The sequence below is a fragment of the Scyliorhinus canicula genome, chromosome 3 (assembly GCF_902713615.1).
Source record: "Scyliorhinus canicula chromosome 3, sScyCan1.1, whole genome shotgun sequence".
In the NCBI taxonomy this organism is placed as follows: Eukaryota; Metazoa; Chordata; class Chondrichthyes; order Carcharhiniformes; family Scyliorhinidae; genus Scyliorhinus; species Scyliorhinus canicula.
The window spans coordinates 100,667,460-100,684,121 of NC_052148.1; the positions used below are offsets into that span (position 1 = coordinate 100,667,460).

The window sequence follows — 16,662 nt, forward strand, 5'->3', positions numbered from 1 at the left end:
GATAGGGTGCAGAGGTCGCAGCAGCAGCAACCCGGGGGGGGGGGGGGGGGGGGGGGGGGGGGGGGCAACAACGGGGGTGGTGGGTTATTTAAGGCTGTAATGCGGGCAAATTTGTTCGCAGTTCTTGTTTGATGTTAATTGTTGCTTTGTTTGTTTTTTGGGGGGGGGGAGGGACAGCGCGCGCGGGGGGTCGGGCGGGGGGGGGGATATTTGTTAAGAGGGAATATTTTGTAATAGTCTATGGTTAGGTGGGGTAAATATTCTCATGTAAAAAATCTTTTCAATAAAAATTATTTAAAAAAAAAGTAAAAGCCTGGGCGAATGCATTGTTGTTTGACTAAGGGGAATCTGTGTGTATTCAGTTTTTTTTTTAGCTTGGGGAGATGTTGTCATTGCTGGGTAGAGCTAAGGTATTCAGACATTTGAGAAAGCTTTTGAGTTGAGTTCTGATACGACTAACCCTTTAGATCACAAATAAAGTCTGCTCTCACAGTAGGATAGTTATAAAAAAATTAATCGTATTTAAAGTAGTGCAGATTGTCTGAGAACAAGGGGGAACCTGAATAAACCAGTTGAAACAGCTTTTTGAAGATATCCAGCCAGAGTCTGCAGCGGTTCTAACAGGGGCCAAATCTGTTCTGGAAAGCAAGTATTACTCTGTGCCAGTGGGATGTAGGATGGTTAGAGAGCTGTATGTTTTTCCTTACTTGTTGTCTAATTGGGAATAAACACAGTAATTAAGGGTTTTGTATTTACTTTATGAGTAGTGCTGTTAGGTAATTTGGACATTCTGAATTCTCCCTCTGGGTACCCGAACATGTCCCGGAATGTCGCTTTTCACAGTAACTTCATTGCAATGTTATTGTCAGCCTACTTGTGACAATAATGATTATTATTAGTAGTTTGTTTAAGAGGTAATTATAAGCTATTTTCGGCTGCGATGTTAAAGAGTTTGATATTCTGTTAATAATAAAGTTGTTTTAAAAAACAAAATCTCTCTCGGGGCAGCACGGTGGCACAGTGGTTAGCATTGCTGCCTACGGCGCTGAGGACCCGGGTTCGAATCCCGGCCCTGGGTCACTGTCTGTGTGGAGTTTGCACATTCTCCCCGTGTCTGCGTGGGTTTCACCCCCACATCCCAAAGATGTGCAGGATAGGCGGATTGGCCACACTAAAAAATTGCCCCTTAATTGGAAAAAATAATTGGGTACTCTAAATTTAAAAAAATAAAAAATTGTGTAGACTCATATTTAAAAAAAAACAAAATCTCTATTTCTTCGTGCAATAACGCCTGGAGCGAAGTCTTCTTTCCGCACAGTCTCACAAAATAAACAAAATATCGGGGTTTTGGTTAAGTATCCTATCCACTGTTGGGATTTAGTCTGGAATTGTAATACCAATGAGAGGCGGCTTCACAATAAATAAATTCATCTTGGGACTGGAAGTGGTGTCATTTGAAATGGATCTGTTAAATAGAACTGCCACTCTCTAAACTTCTCTCTCTAAAATTAATTTATTTCCTTTGTAATGTTTCTGATTTTCCAGCAGGTGGCCATCAAACTCTTATCAAATCATCTCAAACTCCCCAACTATAGACTCAAACCCTTTCAACAGTTACATACAGAGATTTTGGCAGTGACAGTCTATCAACACAGTAAAAGTACCGCAGTCCAAAATTGTGCACAATGTCATTTCAGTGCTACAGTAACCAGAGACGTCTACCAATTATGTATAAAATTAATCAATTGATCTTTTCTGATCTTGAACTTTGGAAAGAATAAAATATCATATTCAGGTCCACACCTCTATACTTTTAAAACTCTATGTTTTAAAGTAATTGTGAAGACCCGAAAGTTACAAATCCAACTGGTTTTCGACCCATTACTTAGAGAAGTTTGCTTTCAGCTCTGATAATTTGAGTGTCTCCAGTGGCGCAATTGTTTAGCGCGTGGTACTGATACAGTTCTGATCATTGGCACCATTGTAGTTCCCAGCAACATGTAATTGCATGCTAGCCCTTTGTCATATTATTCTTCTGAATCTTTCTACCTGTGTAAGTGAAGGTTGCTGAGAGAATTTACAGCAAGTGTCATAATTTGGATAGGTTTACTGATTTTAGAAATACCAAATATAAATTTAAAATTGTTAGATTTTAACAGTAAAGAAACAATAATTTGCTATTGTTGGAGGACAGTTCAATGCTCACCATTGCCTGCAGCTCAGGTTGAGACTTCTGCTCCTCCCAAGGTTTTTGACATTAATCTTTTTGAATAGAGTGATTTGTCTATCACCACACACATTAAGGGTTCAAAAGGATGCGCACCAATTGCTGGGAATTATATTGGATATTAAAACAAGAATCAGTGTTATCCATGGCACGTTGGAAGAAAACAATAAAATTAAGACTCCTTAGTGGCTGAGCGGTCAAGTTTTCTCAGCCATATCAACTGGGAAGGCGTCAGGTAGGAACTCAAACCTGTGATGAGGTGGCTGATTTCAGCCAGGGCATGAGTAGGGTGGCCCACAATGGGGATGGGATGTTTCGGCGTGGCCAGTTCGGCGTGGCCAGTTCGGCGTAGCCGATTGGAATGGGACGTTTCGGCGTGGCCGATTCGGCGGAGGAGCTTTTCGGCGGAGGGACGTCAAATTAGTTATAGTCGCAAAATGTTTGTGCAGCCCATTTCTTGTATCTTTTCCTTCCAGCCGCCTCAGATATCGTGTTTGTGCACCAAACCGGGTCTGACTTTACACAGCCGGTGTTACTGAAGATATTGTGACTTTACACAGCCGGTGTTACTGAAGATATCGTGTTTGTGCACCAAGCCAGGTCTCTTAAAGAAAGGCACCAACATTAAACCAGGTCGCCAGTGATCTACAATGTGTTAAGTCAGACAGCAGTGTAGATCACTGGGCAGCTGCTTCAATACTTTCAGTAACACCGCCTTTCTTTAAGAGACCCGGTTTGGTGCACAAACACGATATCTGAGGCGGCTGGAAGAAAAAGATACAAGAAATGGGCTGCACAAACATTTTGCGACTATAACTAATTTGACGCCGAAACGTCCCTCCGCCGAAAAATTCCTCCGTCGAATCGGCTACGCCGAACTGGCCACGCCGAATCGGCCATGCCGAAACGTACCAAACCCGCCCACAATAAACCTCAGTGAACCAGATCTACGGAAGAAAACTTCCTCCTGATTGCTGTCCATCAGTCTCTGCCGGAAGTATGTCTGTGCATGAAAGCACAACAGAATTCAAGTGATTTTAGATAGTCTTCCTGCCAACTTCATAAATAGCTCTTTGTCTCGATTAGAATGTATTTTAATGTAGATTTTTGCAAATTCATCAGATCTGATTTAGAATCAATTAACAGTTTGTGAACAGTCAAAAATTAATCAACTTAAAAAAAGCTTAAAATTCAACAGCACAGGAGTCCAATTGGCCTATCGTGGCTATGCCAACTTGGTGAAGGTGTTATTCAATTAGTTCCAGACCCCTGCTCTCTTTTGCAGCCTTACAAATTTTTTCTCCTTAAACAATATTTATCCCAGACCCCTGCGGCAGCTTCTGTTGAATTTACTTCCAAGTGAATGAGGAATATACTTTATAAAGAGTTGCAGTAGAAGAGTGGGAGTTGGATGGAATCTGTAGCAATACAAGGTAGTTACAAAAATGCAATATAAGTAGTTAAATGGTTTCAAAATTGTTTTACATAGTTATAGAAGTTCAAAGTATACTCGGGGGCTTGATAGAATAGTTATATTAGGTGATGTAAATCATGATGTAGAGTGACAGGTACGTTCACTCACACTTGCTTGAGCTTCTGATTCTTCCAGAGTCCCATTGGCTAACTCTATCTGATGCTGTAGAACTTTGTAGGTGTCTCACATTGACAACATGCTGCACGTCCAGAGGCCCACCTACCCCCTTTTCAGCGATGCCAGGAAACTCCTCCTCTGGTACATGCTGAATTGAGCCTCCATCACAAAGAACAAAGAAAATTACAGCACAGGAACAGGCCCTTCGGCCCTCCCAGCCTGCGCCGATCCAGATCCTTTATCTAAACCTGTCTCCTATTTTCCAAGGTCTACTTCTCTCTGTTCCCCACCCGTTCATATACCTGTCCAGGTGCATCTTAAATGATGCTATCGTACCCGCCTCTACCACCTCCGCTGGTAAAGCGTTCCAGGCACCCACCACCCTCTGCGTAAAAAACTTTCCACGCACATCTCCCTTAAACTTTTCACCTCTCACCTTGAAATCGTGACCCCCTTGTAACTGACACCCCCAATCTTGGAAAAAGCTTGTTGCTATCCACCCTGTCCATACCTCTCATAATTTTGTAGACCTCAATCAGGTCCCCCCTCAACCTCCGTCTTTCCAACGAAAACAATCCTAATCTACTCAACATTTTTTCGTAGCTAGCACCCTCCATACCAGGCAACATCGTGGTGAATCACTACTGTTATCTTCTGAATTCAGCATGTGAAAAAACAGTAATTGCTTCAAGGCATGAAGATTTGTTAGCACAACTTCTGCTCAGGAACGAGAAAGTGATGAGACTGAAGACTGAACTTGCGGACTGACTTGAACAGTGCAGCTCAGGCCATTTTCAATAAATATGCCAGTAGTGGTCATTGGGCACTTCTCCTGTGATGGGGACCACCGCGGGAACGCTGTGACTGATCGCTCCACTCCCCTCCTGACACCCGACTGTGGGTTACGACCCGCACTTTGAAAAACCCTGCTTTGAAAAGTGAGTCTGGGGAATTAATAATGGAAAACAAAACTGATGACAGATGGATTGAACAAATATTTTGCATTGGTCTTCATGAAAGAGGATATAACATCCCAGAAATAGGTACAAATCAGGAAATTGAAGGAAGGGAGGAAATCACTAGGGGAGCGGTAGTTAGCAAATGATTGCAACTATAGGTTGACAATACCCGACTTCTGACGAATTTCATCCTTGGGTTTGAAAATAAGTGGCTGGTGAGATAGTTAATGCGCTGGTTTTAATTTTCCACAAAGTGAAGTTGAGGTTTAAATCAGATCAGCCATGATCTTATTGAATGGCAGAGCAGGCTTGAAGTCCCGTGTGACCTATTCCGCCTCCTAAGTTGTATGTCCACGTGTAAATTGGAGGCCCCTCATTTTGAAACTCTGCCCCTTAGTTTGCGATCCCCCGCTGAGGAGAAACATTCTTTCAGCATCCATCTTATCAAGTTGCCTCAGGATCTTAAATGTTTCAAGAAAACAATCTCTCATTCTTCAAAATTCCAATCTGTACATGGCCAACCTGCTGAACCTTTCTTCATAAGGCAACCCCTCCATCCCAGGAATCAACTTAGTGAACCTTTCCAGAATTCCTTCCGGTGCAAATGTATCCCTTTTTAAGTAAGGAGACCAAAATTGTACACAGCGCTTTGAGTGTAGTCCCAGCAACAGCCTGCACTGTTGCAACAAGGCAAGACTTCTCTACTTTTATACTCCATCCCCCTGACAAAAAAGACCAACATTCCATTTGCTTTCCTAATCACTTGCTGAACCTACATGCTAACCTTTTGTGATTCAGGAGGGACACCCAGATTGCCCTGTACCTCAGCATTCTCCAGTGTCTCTCTCCATTTAAATAATATCCTGCTTTTCTATTCCTCCCAAAGTGGAGGACCAAACATTTTCTCCACATTTTTCAGGTTGATGACCTTCCATCATAACTGGACAAAGTTGGAGATGTGAGTGTTTTTAAGCAAGTACACAGGCCAAAAAAGGGAGGGGGTTGTGGCGGAGGAGAGGAAGGAACAGAAGAGACCTGCAATAGGGTGAAACTGGAAGGCAAATCAGATTAATCACAGAGGGGCGATGGTGCAAGATAAAAATGAATGATCATGGTTAAAAAGTAAAGGAATAACATTTTACAGAAGAAATTTTATGACTTTAAGACTCAACACTCAATTCAACAATTTCAGATCAGAAGCTCTACTCCCTAGTTTTTGGTTTTGGACAACAGTCCGTGTTGACTCTGTTATTTTAATTTACACTTCCTTTAAATCCATCCTATTTATTTGCCTTCCATCCTACCATAGATCATCTTTTTGTTCTTTCCCTCCCACCGCTTGCCCGGCTCTCGAACTATTACCAGTTCCGATGAAAGGTCGGCGATTTGAAACTTTGACTTCGCTTCACGTTTCAAAAGTAATTCACTGAGCACAAAGCGCTTTGGGTCATCCACACAAGTCACTGTTGTTGGGAGGTTGCAACATGAAGTGGGTACGCAGACTTGCTGGTACCCATGTTGTTGTGTTGTGAGAATGGGGGCACTCACCTCCTGGTGGATTCGGCTCTCCTCACCCGCAGAGGCTCATCGCAGCCGCACTGACGAGCTGCCAAAAGAGCGAGCATCCCGGTAAGGCCCGGGCCAACCGCATCAAACCAGCGGACGTCTCCTTATCCAGGCATCCCGCTGACAATAACACCCGAGGCCGCCGGGGATAAGGCCCACGTTCTCGCACCGAGAGGAACCGGCGGCCGCCGTTCACATGACAACAAACACCGCGGCACTGGGCGCCGCCATCTTGGAAAGGAAAGGGACGTCGCAAAGAGCCAGCCTCTGATTCGCTGTCGCACTCCAACGCACCAATACGGCGAGACGGAGCTCTAAAAGTTTGGGAGGTCAGTTAAAATCTCGCCTGTTCGCGACCGAAAGCGGAGAGGCGGCAATGAATCAAGTCAGGGCGCTGCTGCAGAGGATGTTTGGACTGGTTTAAACATCACATGGGGACGGATCAGTTTGGGAACAAGTATTATTATATTCCTAAGCAGAGAAACTGGATTGGTGAGTATTTGTTACTGTCACCGGGAGCGCTGCCTTTCAGCTGCAGTAACCAGATCGGCGTTAAATGTGAACTTCAGTCATGTAACATTCAATCTTGGGTTTGAGAAATTTGGTGCCTCCTAGCAGGATCTAATGGTGAGTGAGGGAGTTGAATTTTAGAGGGGCTTAAGTATTTGATATGTTGTTCACACTTTAATGACGTGTAAATGACCCTGGGAAGCACTCAGGCAATACTCCATAATTTGTTGCTTGTCTTCTTCCATCAACTCTTCAAATGAGCCATATGTAGAAAAACTAGATTTCCACACTCCATTCTAAACATTAAACTATACGGTTCCTTGGCTCCGAGATAACGCGGAGGATTTGATAGAATCATAGAATTTACAGGGCAGAACAAGGCCATTCGGCCCTTCGAGTCTGCACCAGCTCTCGAAAAGAGCATCCTACTTAAGCCCACACCTCCACCTGATCCCAGTAACCCCCACCTAATCCCAGCAACCCCCACCTAACCTGCACACTAAGGGCAATTTAGCTTGGCCAATCTACCTACCCTGCACATCTTTGTACTGTGGGAGGAAACCGGAGCACCCGGAGGAAACCCACGCAGACACAGGGAGAACGTTCAGACACCGCACCGACAGTGACTCAAACCGGGAATCGAACCTGGGACCCTGGAGCTGTGAAGTGACGTGCTAACCACTGTGTTACAATGCTGCCCTACTGGCAAATGAGAGCTTTAAACCTTCAAAATTCCAAAGGCATTTGGGAAGTTTGAGAACCAACCTCGTGATTTTTTTTTTCAAAGGGTGCAGTGATATCAGCTGGAGTCCTTAGCAGAAATGTAACATTGAATGGCAAAGCACCATTAGCCTCTTACATGGTAGTTTACCATATAGCTGAAGAGAAAATGCCCTGCACTGTAACAGAGAGATTAATTCTCCCTGCAGCATTAGACATGGCTTGTGCAGTGCTAGATGAGAGTACAGCTGAAAAACTGAAATGCATCCCACTTAGTGATAACACAGTGGCTCACTAACTTTGTGATATTGCCCATCTTTTATTTCACATTTAAGGTCAGCACAGGAGTTCTCAATATATGTACCCAGGGTAGCAGGGTAGCATGGTGGTTAGCATCAATGCTTCACAGCTCCAGGGTCCCAGGTTCGATTCCCGGCTGGGTCACTGTCTGTGTGGAGTCTGCACGTCCTCCCCCTGTGTGCGTGGGTTTCCTCCGGGTGCTCCGGTTTCCTCCCACAGTCCAAAGATGTGCGGGTTAGGTGGATTGGCCATGCTAAATTGCCCGTAGTGTCCTAATAAAAGTAAGGTTAAGGGGGGTGTTGTTGGGTTACGGGTATAGGGTGGATACGTGGGTTTGAGTAGGGTGATCATGGCTCGGCACAACATCGAGGGCCGAAGGGCCTGTTCTGTGCTGTACTGTTCTATGTTCTATGTTCTATATGTGGGTGAAAGTACAGACGTTCCAGATTGTCCTTGCTAGTTTACGTTAGGTATGTTTGGTAGAATTAATTTGTTGAGGATTTGCTGTGCTGCCTGACATTACCAACCAGCACACCTGGTGCAGAGATTTTTGAAACATTGAATAGTTATGTGGTTGGAAAGTACAGGCTCCACTGGGTTCATTGTAAAGGAATAAGCAGCAATCGGGTAGCTAGCATGACTGGGAAAAACATCAGAGTTAGAATAAGGATTAAGGAGGCAGCTGGTCAGAACATTTCTATTCACTGTGAGCTGTTCCTGGCTCTGGTCCTCCTTCAGGTGGTTAGGTGATGGTCTTTTTCGCGTTGGCCAGTGAAGGTCACCGTTCTGTTGCTATTGCAGAGAGAGGTTGTAGGGTGGCGCAACACCTTTTACCCCTGTCAATTTCACACCCTTTTGGCCGGTCCCTGGTATGCCACTAATCAAGGTTAACCCTGATCGATCAAGTCCAATCAAGGTCTGCCACCTTGATGGAAGGGCGTGCCCTTACCGGCCATGTCCGTAGGTGTCCGGGCCACGTAGGCCCTTCCAAATAAGGAAGGCAGGCGCCGTTGTGTCTGGTAGATCGGTGAAATTAACATGCAAGTCCTATTGTCCCAGGATGGCCTGGGGTTGGCCTTTTTCCTGTATATTGCTGGATTCTGGGATGCAGCTTATTTCTTAATGGATATTTGAGCTAAATTCAGCCCGTTTGTCCTCGAACTTGGCCAATTCTCCCAGCATCCTTTGCAGGGCGCCATCTTAGGTGGCTGTTTGGCCACAAGGTGGTATTGAAAGAAAGTGAAAGTCGGGAATTTCATTAAATGCAGCAGATTGCATATCAGGCTTTTTGTTCCGAAAAGAGGGCCGAGCACACACTCTTATTGTTCCACATAGAGGTCGGATGCTTGTCAGAGTTTGCGAACTGAGGTATGACATTCATGCTTTCCTCCTCGAGAAATCGCCCCCTCTGGTTGATCCGTTTGGTGATGAAACTTGGATGCGAACTATGTCTTATCTTGCAGACATCTTTTCAATTCTAAACAAACTGAAGCTCAAACTTCCAAGGAAGTATGATGATTGCTTTCGGCCCACCGAGTTTGCACCGACCTACTTTAAGCCCTCACTTCCACCCTATCCCTGTAACCCAATAACCCCTCCTAACCTTTTTGAACACTAAGGGCAATTTAGCATGTCCAATCCACCTAACCTGCATGTCTTTGGACTGTGGGGCACCCGGAGGAAACCCACGCAGACATGGGGAGAACATGCAGACTCCGCACAGATAATGACCCAGTGGGGAATCGAACCTGGGACCCTGGCACTGTGAAGCCACAGTGCTAACTACTGAGCTACCGTGCAGTCCAGTTCCGAGATGGCGGAGTCCAGTGCACAATTTACAGACTCTCCCACATGTGAAGAATCAGATAGAGAAGGTGTTTGGAGGTTGTGGGTTCTCTCCGTTGTCTCAATTTTTGTCTGTGTGTTCCTGAAGTCTTTTGCCATGTTCAGTGCCTTTCTGAATGAATCTTCAGTCTGGTCAGAAACAAGCCTGGGACTCCCATGAGTCAGTGGGAATATTTGATCTCTTCACAGATGCTTTGACAGCATCCCTGAAGCATTTGTGTTGTCCTCCTGAAAATCTCCGGTTGCGAACAATTTCCTAATAGAACTGTAATTTTGGGACTCTGGTGTCAGGCATTAGTGAGACATGTATTGGCCAGTGGATGTGGTTAAAGTGGTTAATGCCTTGCTGCTGGGCATGTGCGCGTGGGAGACGATTCTGCTGTTGATTCGTATTCCATTCCACTGGATTTGGAGGATAGTATGAAGGTACCGTTAATGGTACTTCTCCTATGCTTCTATGTACATGCAGTATGTTATCCAAGACTCTGACCATAGTTGCGATTTTGAGATCCTGGTCCTCAGTTGCACATTTCTTCAGCAGTCTGAAGGCTGAGCTGGCACATTGGAGGTGATAATGAATTTTGTCCGCTATGTCTGCCTTTGTTGAGCAAAAGTTCAGAAGAAATGGAAAATGGTCCACATTTTCCATGTTTGCTCAAAATGAGGAGACTATGTGATGTGGGAGCTATTTAGAAGAGCACCTCTGTTTTCTAGGTGTTTAGTGAAAGACCCATTTTCTCATGAGGAATCAACAATGATTTGAGCTCAGTTTCTGAGTGAGTGCACAGAATGTCATCTGCATACTGAAACTCGATGACTGAAGCGATTTTAGTTTTGGATTGAAACCGGCGTAGGTTGAACAGTTTCTCTGTTGTCTTGTAGATTATCTTCATTGCTGTGGGAAATTTGCTGGAGGTGAGATCACAGCGGGAAAACGGACAAGAGTGTGTAGTTACTGCAACCAGACTGGTCTCCCTACTTGAATTTTGTCACACCCAAAGTGTTCCTGAGATCCTCCCGCAGGCATTCTTCCAGATGAGGGATAAGAAATTATGCAGTCATGCCAAGAACTTCGGCAGGGATTCCATCTACTCCGGAGGCCTCATTGTTCTTTGAATGATGTTTTCAACTTTGCTCCAGACTGGGGTACTTTCGATATGAACTGACCACTAGATGGTCCCTTAATGAAAGTAAACACTGCAGCAATTAAAATACTCCAATGTTTTCTTTTGTATTACTTTGTTACCACAGAGACCCACTGAACATTTGTGGTTAAATTAGATCTGGGAAAAATAAATGGGCATACAAAAAATGAGGAATAGTTGTACAGAGCCTTGGCCAAATCTCACCTGGAACACTTTGTTCAATTCGGCATAAAACGTCAGGAGGAAGTTTATTTTGGCCTTGAAGAAGGGGTATAATTCAGATTCACCAGAATTACACCTAGTCTTAAAGGGGTATAAAAACAGATTGCATAAGGTTGAGATTAGAAAATTGAGGCGTGAGCTAATCAAGGTATTTAGAATGACAAAATAATTCACTAGGGTAGATTGAGAACTAATTTTCTTTGCTCAGAGATCCAAGGCAAAAGACTATAATGAAAAGGAAGCTGGGTATTTGGGAGTGAAATTGGCCCAATCTTTTTTACCACACAGGGCTATGGATGCTGGATCAATTCAAATTTCCAAAATTCTAGATTAAAAGCTTTTCTTCAGTAAGGGAATCCAGAAATGTGGATAAATGGAGTTCAGAGCACAGATTAAAGGCTGAAAAACCTATTGCTATTCCTACGATTTTCTTGTTGCAGACCTCTCGGGTTAGGTAAATGTGCCACTAATGACCCTCCCCAACTGTTTTTAAAAATAAAAGCATCTTCGTATACAGATATATTGTTCTTATTACACCATTGTAATGATAAACAAGTACAGGCTCAAACTTTTACCAGCCACTGAACAGGTAGTCAACCTGATTAGGCAGAAGGCACAGATCATGAGGATCACAAGCAAATGGGAGGGCTTCAACTGCAGCCAAACATCTTCAGCAGCGGCTAACTGAACACTGGTTTAGCTGTTCTCCTGCATTTAACAGTCATGTCTAACATCTGTCCCAGTCCTCGTACTCTGAATTAAACTGTACAGTCAAAAGACTAACATTGTTATTCTGGTCAACTAATATTGCAGGGTCACCAGGTACTATAGGTCTAGCCTTTGCACCAAATTATTTCAAAAAGGCACATGATTGTACTTAGCTATGCAAGTTTTAGTCACCACCAATCACCACACCGATGAGAGCTTCTAGTGCCAATTTTCAGTGTTCACATGCATCCTATGGTACTCCGAAGAGGAGATGCTCCACAAATGGCTTTGAGTGGATGTGACTCAGTCGAAGGCTCTGAGTTGGTTGTGACTTCACCAAGCTTGGACTGAGAGGTCTTGACTGCACCAACTCAGTACCAGCCTCAGCAGGCACTATGGTTGCAAGGGTAAAAGGCATGCACAGGTACTGCCATCCTAAGAGAGGTCACATTGGAAGGAATTTTGCCCAAAAACTCTGCTGTATATGCCCTTCACCATCTGCTATTCTGCCTGATCCCTCTTGGTGACATTAATGGCTGTCTCCTTAATCTGTGCAGAGTTTGCAGTGCAGTGGGATATCTTCCTGTTTTCATACTTTGATTTCACTTAGTTTCATCTTCTGCAAAAAGAGTGGCGGAGTGGCAGTGGGTTAGAGTGTGACGTGTTGAAAGGTTTTGATATTAGTGTAGTGTGCACATAAGGAAGAAGAATCAGACAATGTGGATGAGCGAGAAATCATTTTGAATGCAGTAATTCCTGGTGATTGGAGGAGAGGAATGGGACAGGGAAGAATTAATTTGGAACTCAAATAGGGTGGTGCAATGCTCTGCAGAGATTAGGAGTGGTGCAAAGCTCATCCTAGTTAGATCTTTAATATTCTTCTCTGCAATGTAGCTTGGCCGTGGAATAGTATGATGTTATTGATTTATTCAACATTGCCGCTGGTTAACGTAATGGAGCACCTGACATCCATGGGAGTGGAAGAGATCCTGCTTCCTTGTAGTTGTTTGTTTTATTAACATCTCCATGGTTGAGGAATGGGGTGCATTGGTTGTCATGTTAGCTTCAGTAACCTTCTTTCCTATGGCATTGTAAATTATCAGATGAATCATGGTTATTATGAAATATAAATTACCCATGGTATTGCTGATACAAGTGAGACTATCTCACCAAGTTGGTAGGCAGATCCCCATTTCAGCTACACCAGTCTTCCAAGATGAGCTCTAGTCCCTTTTCCTTTCAGGCGTTGCCCACGATTCTCCACAGACGTCTATAAATAGGGTTCCACTTGTGCATTCTTCCTTGCATAGTATACTTCCTTCTGAAACGTACACCATACTTCCTTCTCGACTCTGTTTTTCCGCTTCTCCTTCCATCTGCATCTGGGGTCACCTCCTGCCTTCAGCTCTGCTGTTTGTAGCTCTCCTTCTGTTTGGCCACAAAGCTTCCTCCCTGTTGGTATTTTTTTCAGGTCGAGGTTCGCCATGTCAGAGGATCAGTATTTCTTCTTATCTGTGAAAATGACATTTGATCCCTATTTTAAAAATCCTTTCACTGGATGTGGACATTGCTGGTTAGTCTTGCATTTATTGCCCATCGCTAATTGTCCTTGAGGAGGTGGTGACAAGCTGCTTTTTAATCCACTACAGTCCATCTGACATTGGTGCCTTGTCAATAATGCATACATCTGCTGAACTAGCAGATCTTTAAAAGTCAGATTCAGGAAAATTGGATCACTTTTTCTCGTCTCTACCAGGGATTGAGTGGTCAATTGGAATGCCCCTTAGTTGTTTTGAGGTGAGGGATCCAAATTTCCTTGTCTGCATAGCTCAGTATGCATCATGCCTGTGGTCTTTCCCACTGAAACGATTAGACCTCTTCAATTTTAAGAAAATTGATTGAAAATGCTTGCAACATGGTTTATATTTCTGGTACTTAACAGGTACAGCAGCATTTGTTCTTTTTTTGCCTTTTTTGTTGCTGATTTGAATGATGAATGATTGATTAATGAATGCCTTTATTAATTCTGTTCCTCTATAATAAACATGGCATTTCTGTCCAGAAGATGGCAGCATTTTCAAAAGAAAAACGCTGATCCAAAGATAGATAGGAAATGTTTGGTACATCTGGTGCATGTTTGGACCATCACACTTGTCTTTATGTCATTTCCCTTGTCATACAAAGTCATTTGCAATGGCACATCTAATAAACATTAATCGATGCATAGATTGGAGAGTTCAGATATCTACAGTTTGAAAAAAGTAATTTGATATTCACTGCTTTTGTCCTGTAGCTTGAAATTTCCAAACATTTGTTACCTGTGAAATTTCCCAACCAAATAACAATTCAGATACTTTACCTGGACCTGTTGGAGTCCAGAAAACCAGTCCGTTAAGAATGATACTGGAGTAAACGTCAGCTCAAGTCTTACCTTTTTATTTATACTGAACCATTACAATTATTTACATCTTAACTCAAATCCCACAGTTTTAGTATCATATGTGCTCAAATAACTCCAGTTAATGTCTTCCACCTGCATTTACTCAAACAATAGTTATACAATTAACACCTGCATTTACTTACCAGCAATTAGATTTTGTGGCTGTGAGGGACAGTAACAGCAGAATATAGAAACATAGAAAATAGGAGCAGGAGGAGACCTTCGAGCCTGCTCTGCCATTCACTTTGATCATGGCTGTTCATCCAACTCAATAGCCTGATGCTGCCTCTCCTCACCCCCCCTCCCCCCCAATTTCCTTTGATCTCCATTGCCCCAACTGCTGTATCTAACTGCTTCTTGAAAACATACGGGGTGCAGAAATAATTCTACGTCTGCTTTTGGGCGCGTTTGGCGGGGTGTTTCTCAGCTGCGGCAGTGCTAAGATTCACCCTGCTTTCACTGGCACTTTGCCAGTTTTTGAACCTTGGGGAGTTTCTTTCCTCTGAGGCCACGCTTTAGTTGGTTTCCTGCTGGCAAGCTCAGATCGGAGCACCATTTTGACCATCAGTCCGGTCATGTGAGAGTACCTTTAAGAAATAGGTGTTTGTAAATGGGTGTGCATATAAACATCTGTAGTGAGAGTACCTTTTAAGAAATGGGTGTTTATTACTGCAGTGATGTCAGAGTGAGTGGAGCTGGGCTGTCAGTCAGCTTTTTACTTTCGTTTTAGGCTGTTTGCTGCAGGGTGTGTTTTAGTTTTGTTTTCAGAGCTGGATAGCTGCAGTCACAGCCAGAAGGTGTATTAGAGTCTCTCTCTGTAACCTAAAGACTGTAAATCGATCCTGGAGATTTAAAACTAATAACCGTAGTGACTTTAACCTGATGTGCTTCTGGTAAAAGGTGTTTTAAGTCTTATGGTGTTAAAAGGAAAGCTTAAAGGATTACTTAGTGTCGTATTCTTTGGGGGTTGTATTTGAATTAGTGGTTGCTAAGATATTCACTGTATGTTTTAAAAAGGTTAAATTGAGTTCATAGAATAAACATTGTTTTGCTTTAAAAAAAATACTTTTCCATTCTGCTGTGCCACACCTGTAGAGTGGGCCGTGTGCTCCCCATACCACAATCTATTAAAAGTTGTGGGTCAGGTGAACTCCATGAATAACTTTGGGGTTCTCTAAACCCTGGCTCATAACAGTCCCAATCTCTGCATTCTCTCTCTCGCTCTCTCTCTCTTCCCCCACTCCTCCCAGGCTTGGTCCTGAAAAAACATCCTGGGTACTGTGGCACTACCAGCTTGGCACCCTAGCAGTGTCTCCTGGACACATGCTCAGCACCAAGTTGGCACTGCCTGGGTGGAACTGGGTGGCAGAGGGAGTGCTAGGGTACCACCCTGCCCTATCCCCGACCACCTGGGGGCCTCTAATTTCCTGCGAGACCCCCCACCCCCATCCTGAGGTGCTGTCACACCTAGTCCACGTTTGTGGAAACCAGTGCTGAACAGCGCTTTGTCGAGGTCTCGCAGACGCGGCTGTTGAGTCCTGGGCGCTGGGTGAAAGTGGCGTCTGGGCTTATTTAAATATGTTGATCTGAATCACTCCCAGCAAGGGCAAGAGCCATATCGCGCCGGGTGAGAGTGAGTTGGGTGACTTGCAATTGATGCAGAGCCTGATTTGGAACTCTCAGGATTCGTCCGCAGTGGCTGAATCCCACCCACAATGTTTTGGCCTCAACTGCTTTCTGTGGTAGCGAATTCCACAGGTTGACCACTCTCTGGGTGAAGAAATTTCTCCTCATCTCAGTCCTATAAAGGAATTCCGCCAATAGAAACAGTGGGGTAACACACCTAATGTAGAGGAAGAGACCTGAGGAAAATTGGAGGAGTTCTCAGTTCTGTGGAAGAGGAAATTCATTCAGGACAAGCATCGGGGGAATTCACTTGAGAACTATTCACTGTGGGAGATTCCCAGTCCTGTGTCTGGGTGTAGCACACAGCAGTCATTGAATGAATATACCAAATACTAAGGGAATACATCCCAAGAACAGATATTTGGGGGATGGCTGCACCAGGATCGAATATCTGAAAGATTCACACCTCCATTTATGAGGGAATCCCCATAAACCTCAGGTCTCTGCAGGTATTGGGAGTGATTTCCAGGCTCATGTATGAGGGAGTTTAGGGCAGCATGTGGCGCAGTGGATAGCACTGGGACTGTGGCGCTGAGGACACGGGTTTGAATCCCGGCCCTGGGTCACTGTCCATGCGGAGTTGGCACATTCTCCCCACGTCTGCGTGGGTTCAACCCCATAACCCAAAAGATGTGCAGGTTAGGTGGATTGGCCACGCTAAATTGCCCCTTAATTGGCCAAAAAACTTTACTCTAAATTTAAAAAAAAAAGGAAATGTATAAGGGAGTTCAAAAATAAATACC

The 16,662-nt window shown here is 44.0% G+C and overlaps 2 protein-coding genes across 2 annotated transcripts in view; one reads left to right on the plus strand and one right to left on the minus strand.

The window, feature by feature from the left end:
- ercc8 (excision repair cross-complementation group 8) overlaps nt 1–6,530 on the minus strand; it is a 69,697-nt gene extending 63,167 nt beyond the window's left edge. The window contains exon 1 of the mRNA XM_038790987.1: nt 6,326–6,530. Coding sequence (XP_038646915.1) covers nt 6,326–6,402 — 77 coding nt within the window. The 5' untranslated portion in view covers nt 6,403–6,530. The remainder of the gene's footprint in view (nt 1–6,325) is intronic.
- A 176-nt stretch (nt 6,531–6,706) lies between these two features.
- The window catches only part of ndufaf2 (NADH:ubiquinone oxidoreductase complex assembly factor 2), a 224,662-nt gene continuing 214,706 nt past the window's right edge, over nt 6,707–16,662 (plus strand). The window contains 2 exon segments of the mRNA XM_038790988.1: nt 6,707–6,764; nt 6,766–6,835. Of these exon segments, the coding sequence (XP_038646916.1) occupies nt 6,720–6,764; nt 6,766–6,835 (115 nt within the window). The 5' untranslated portion in view covers nt 6,707–6,719.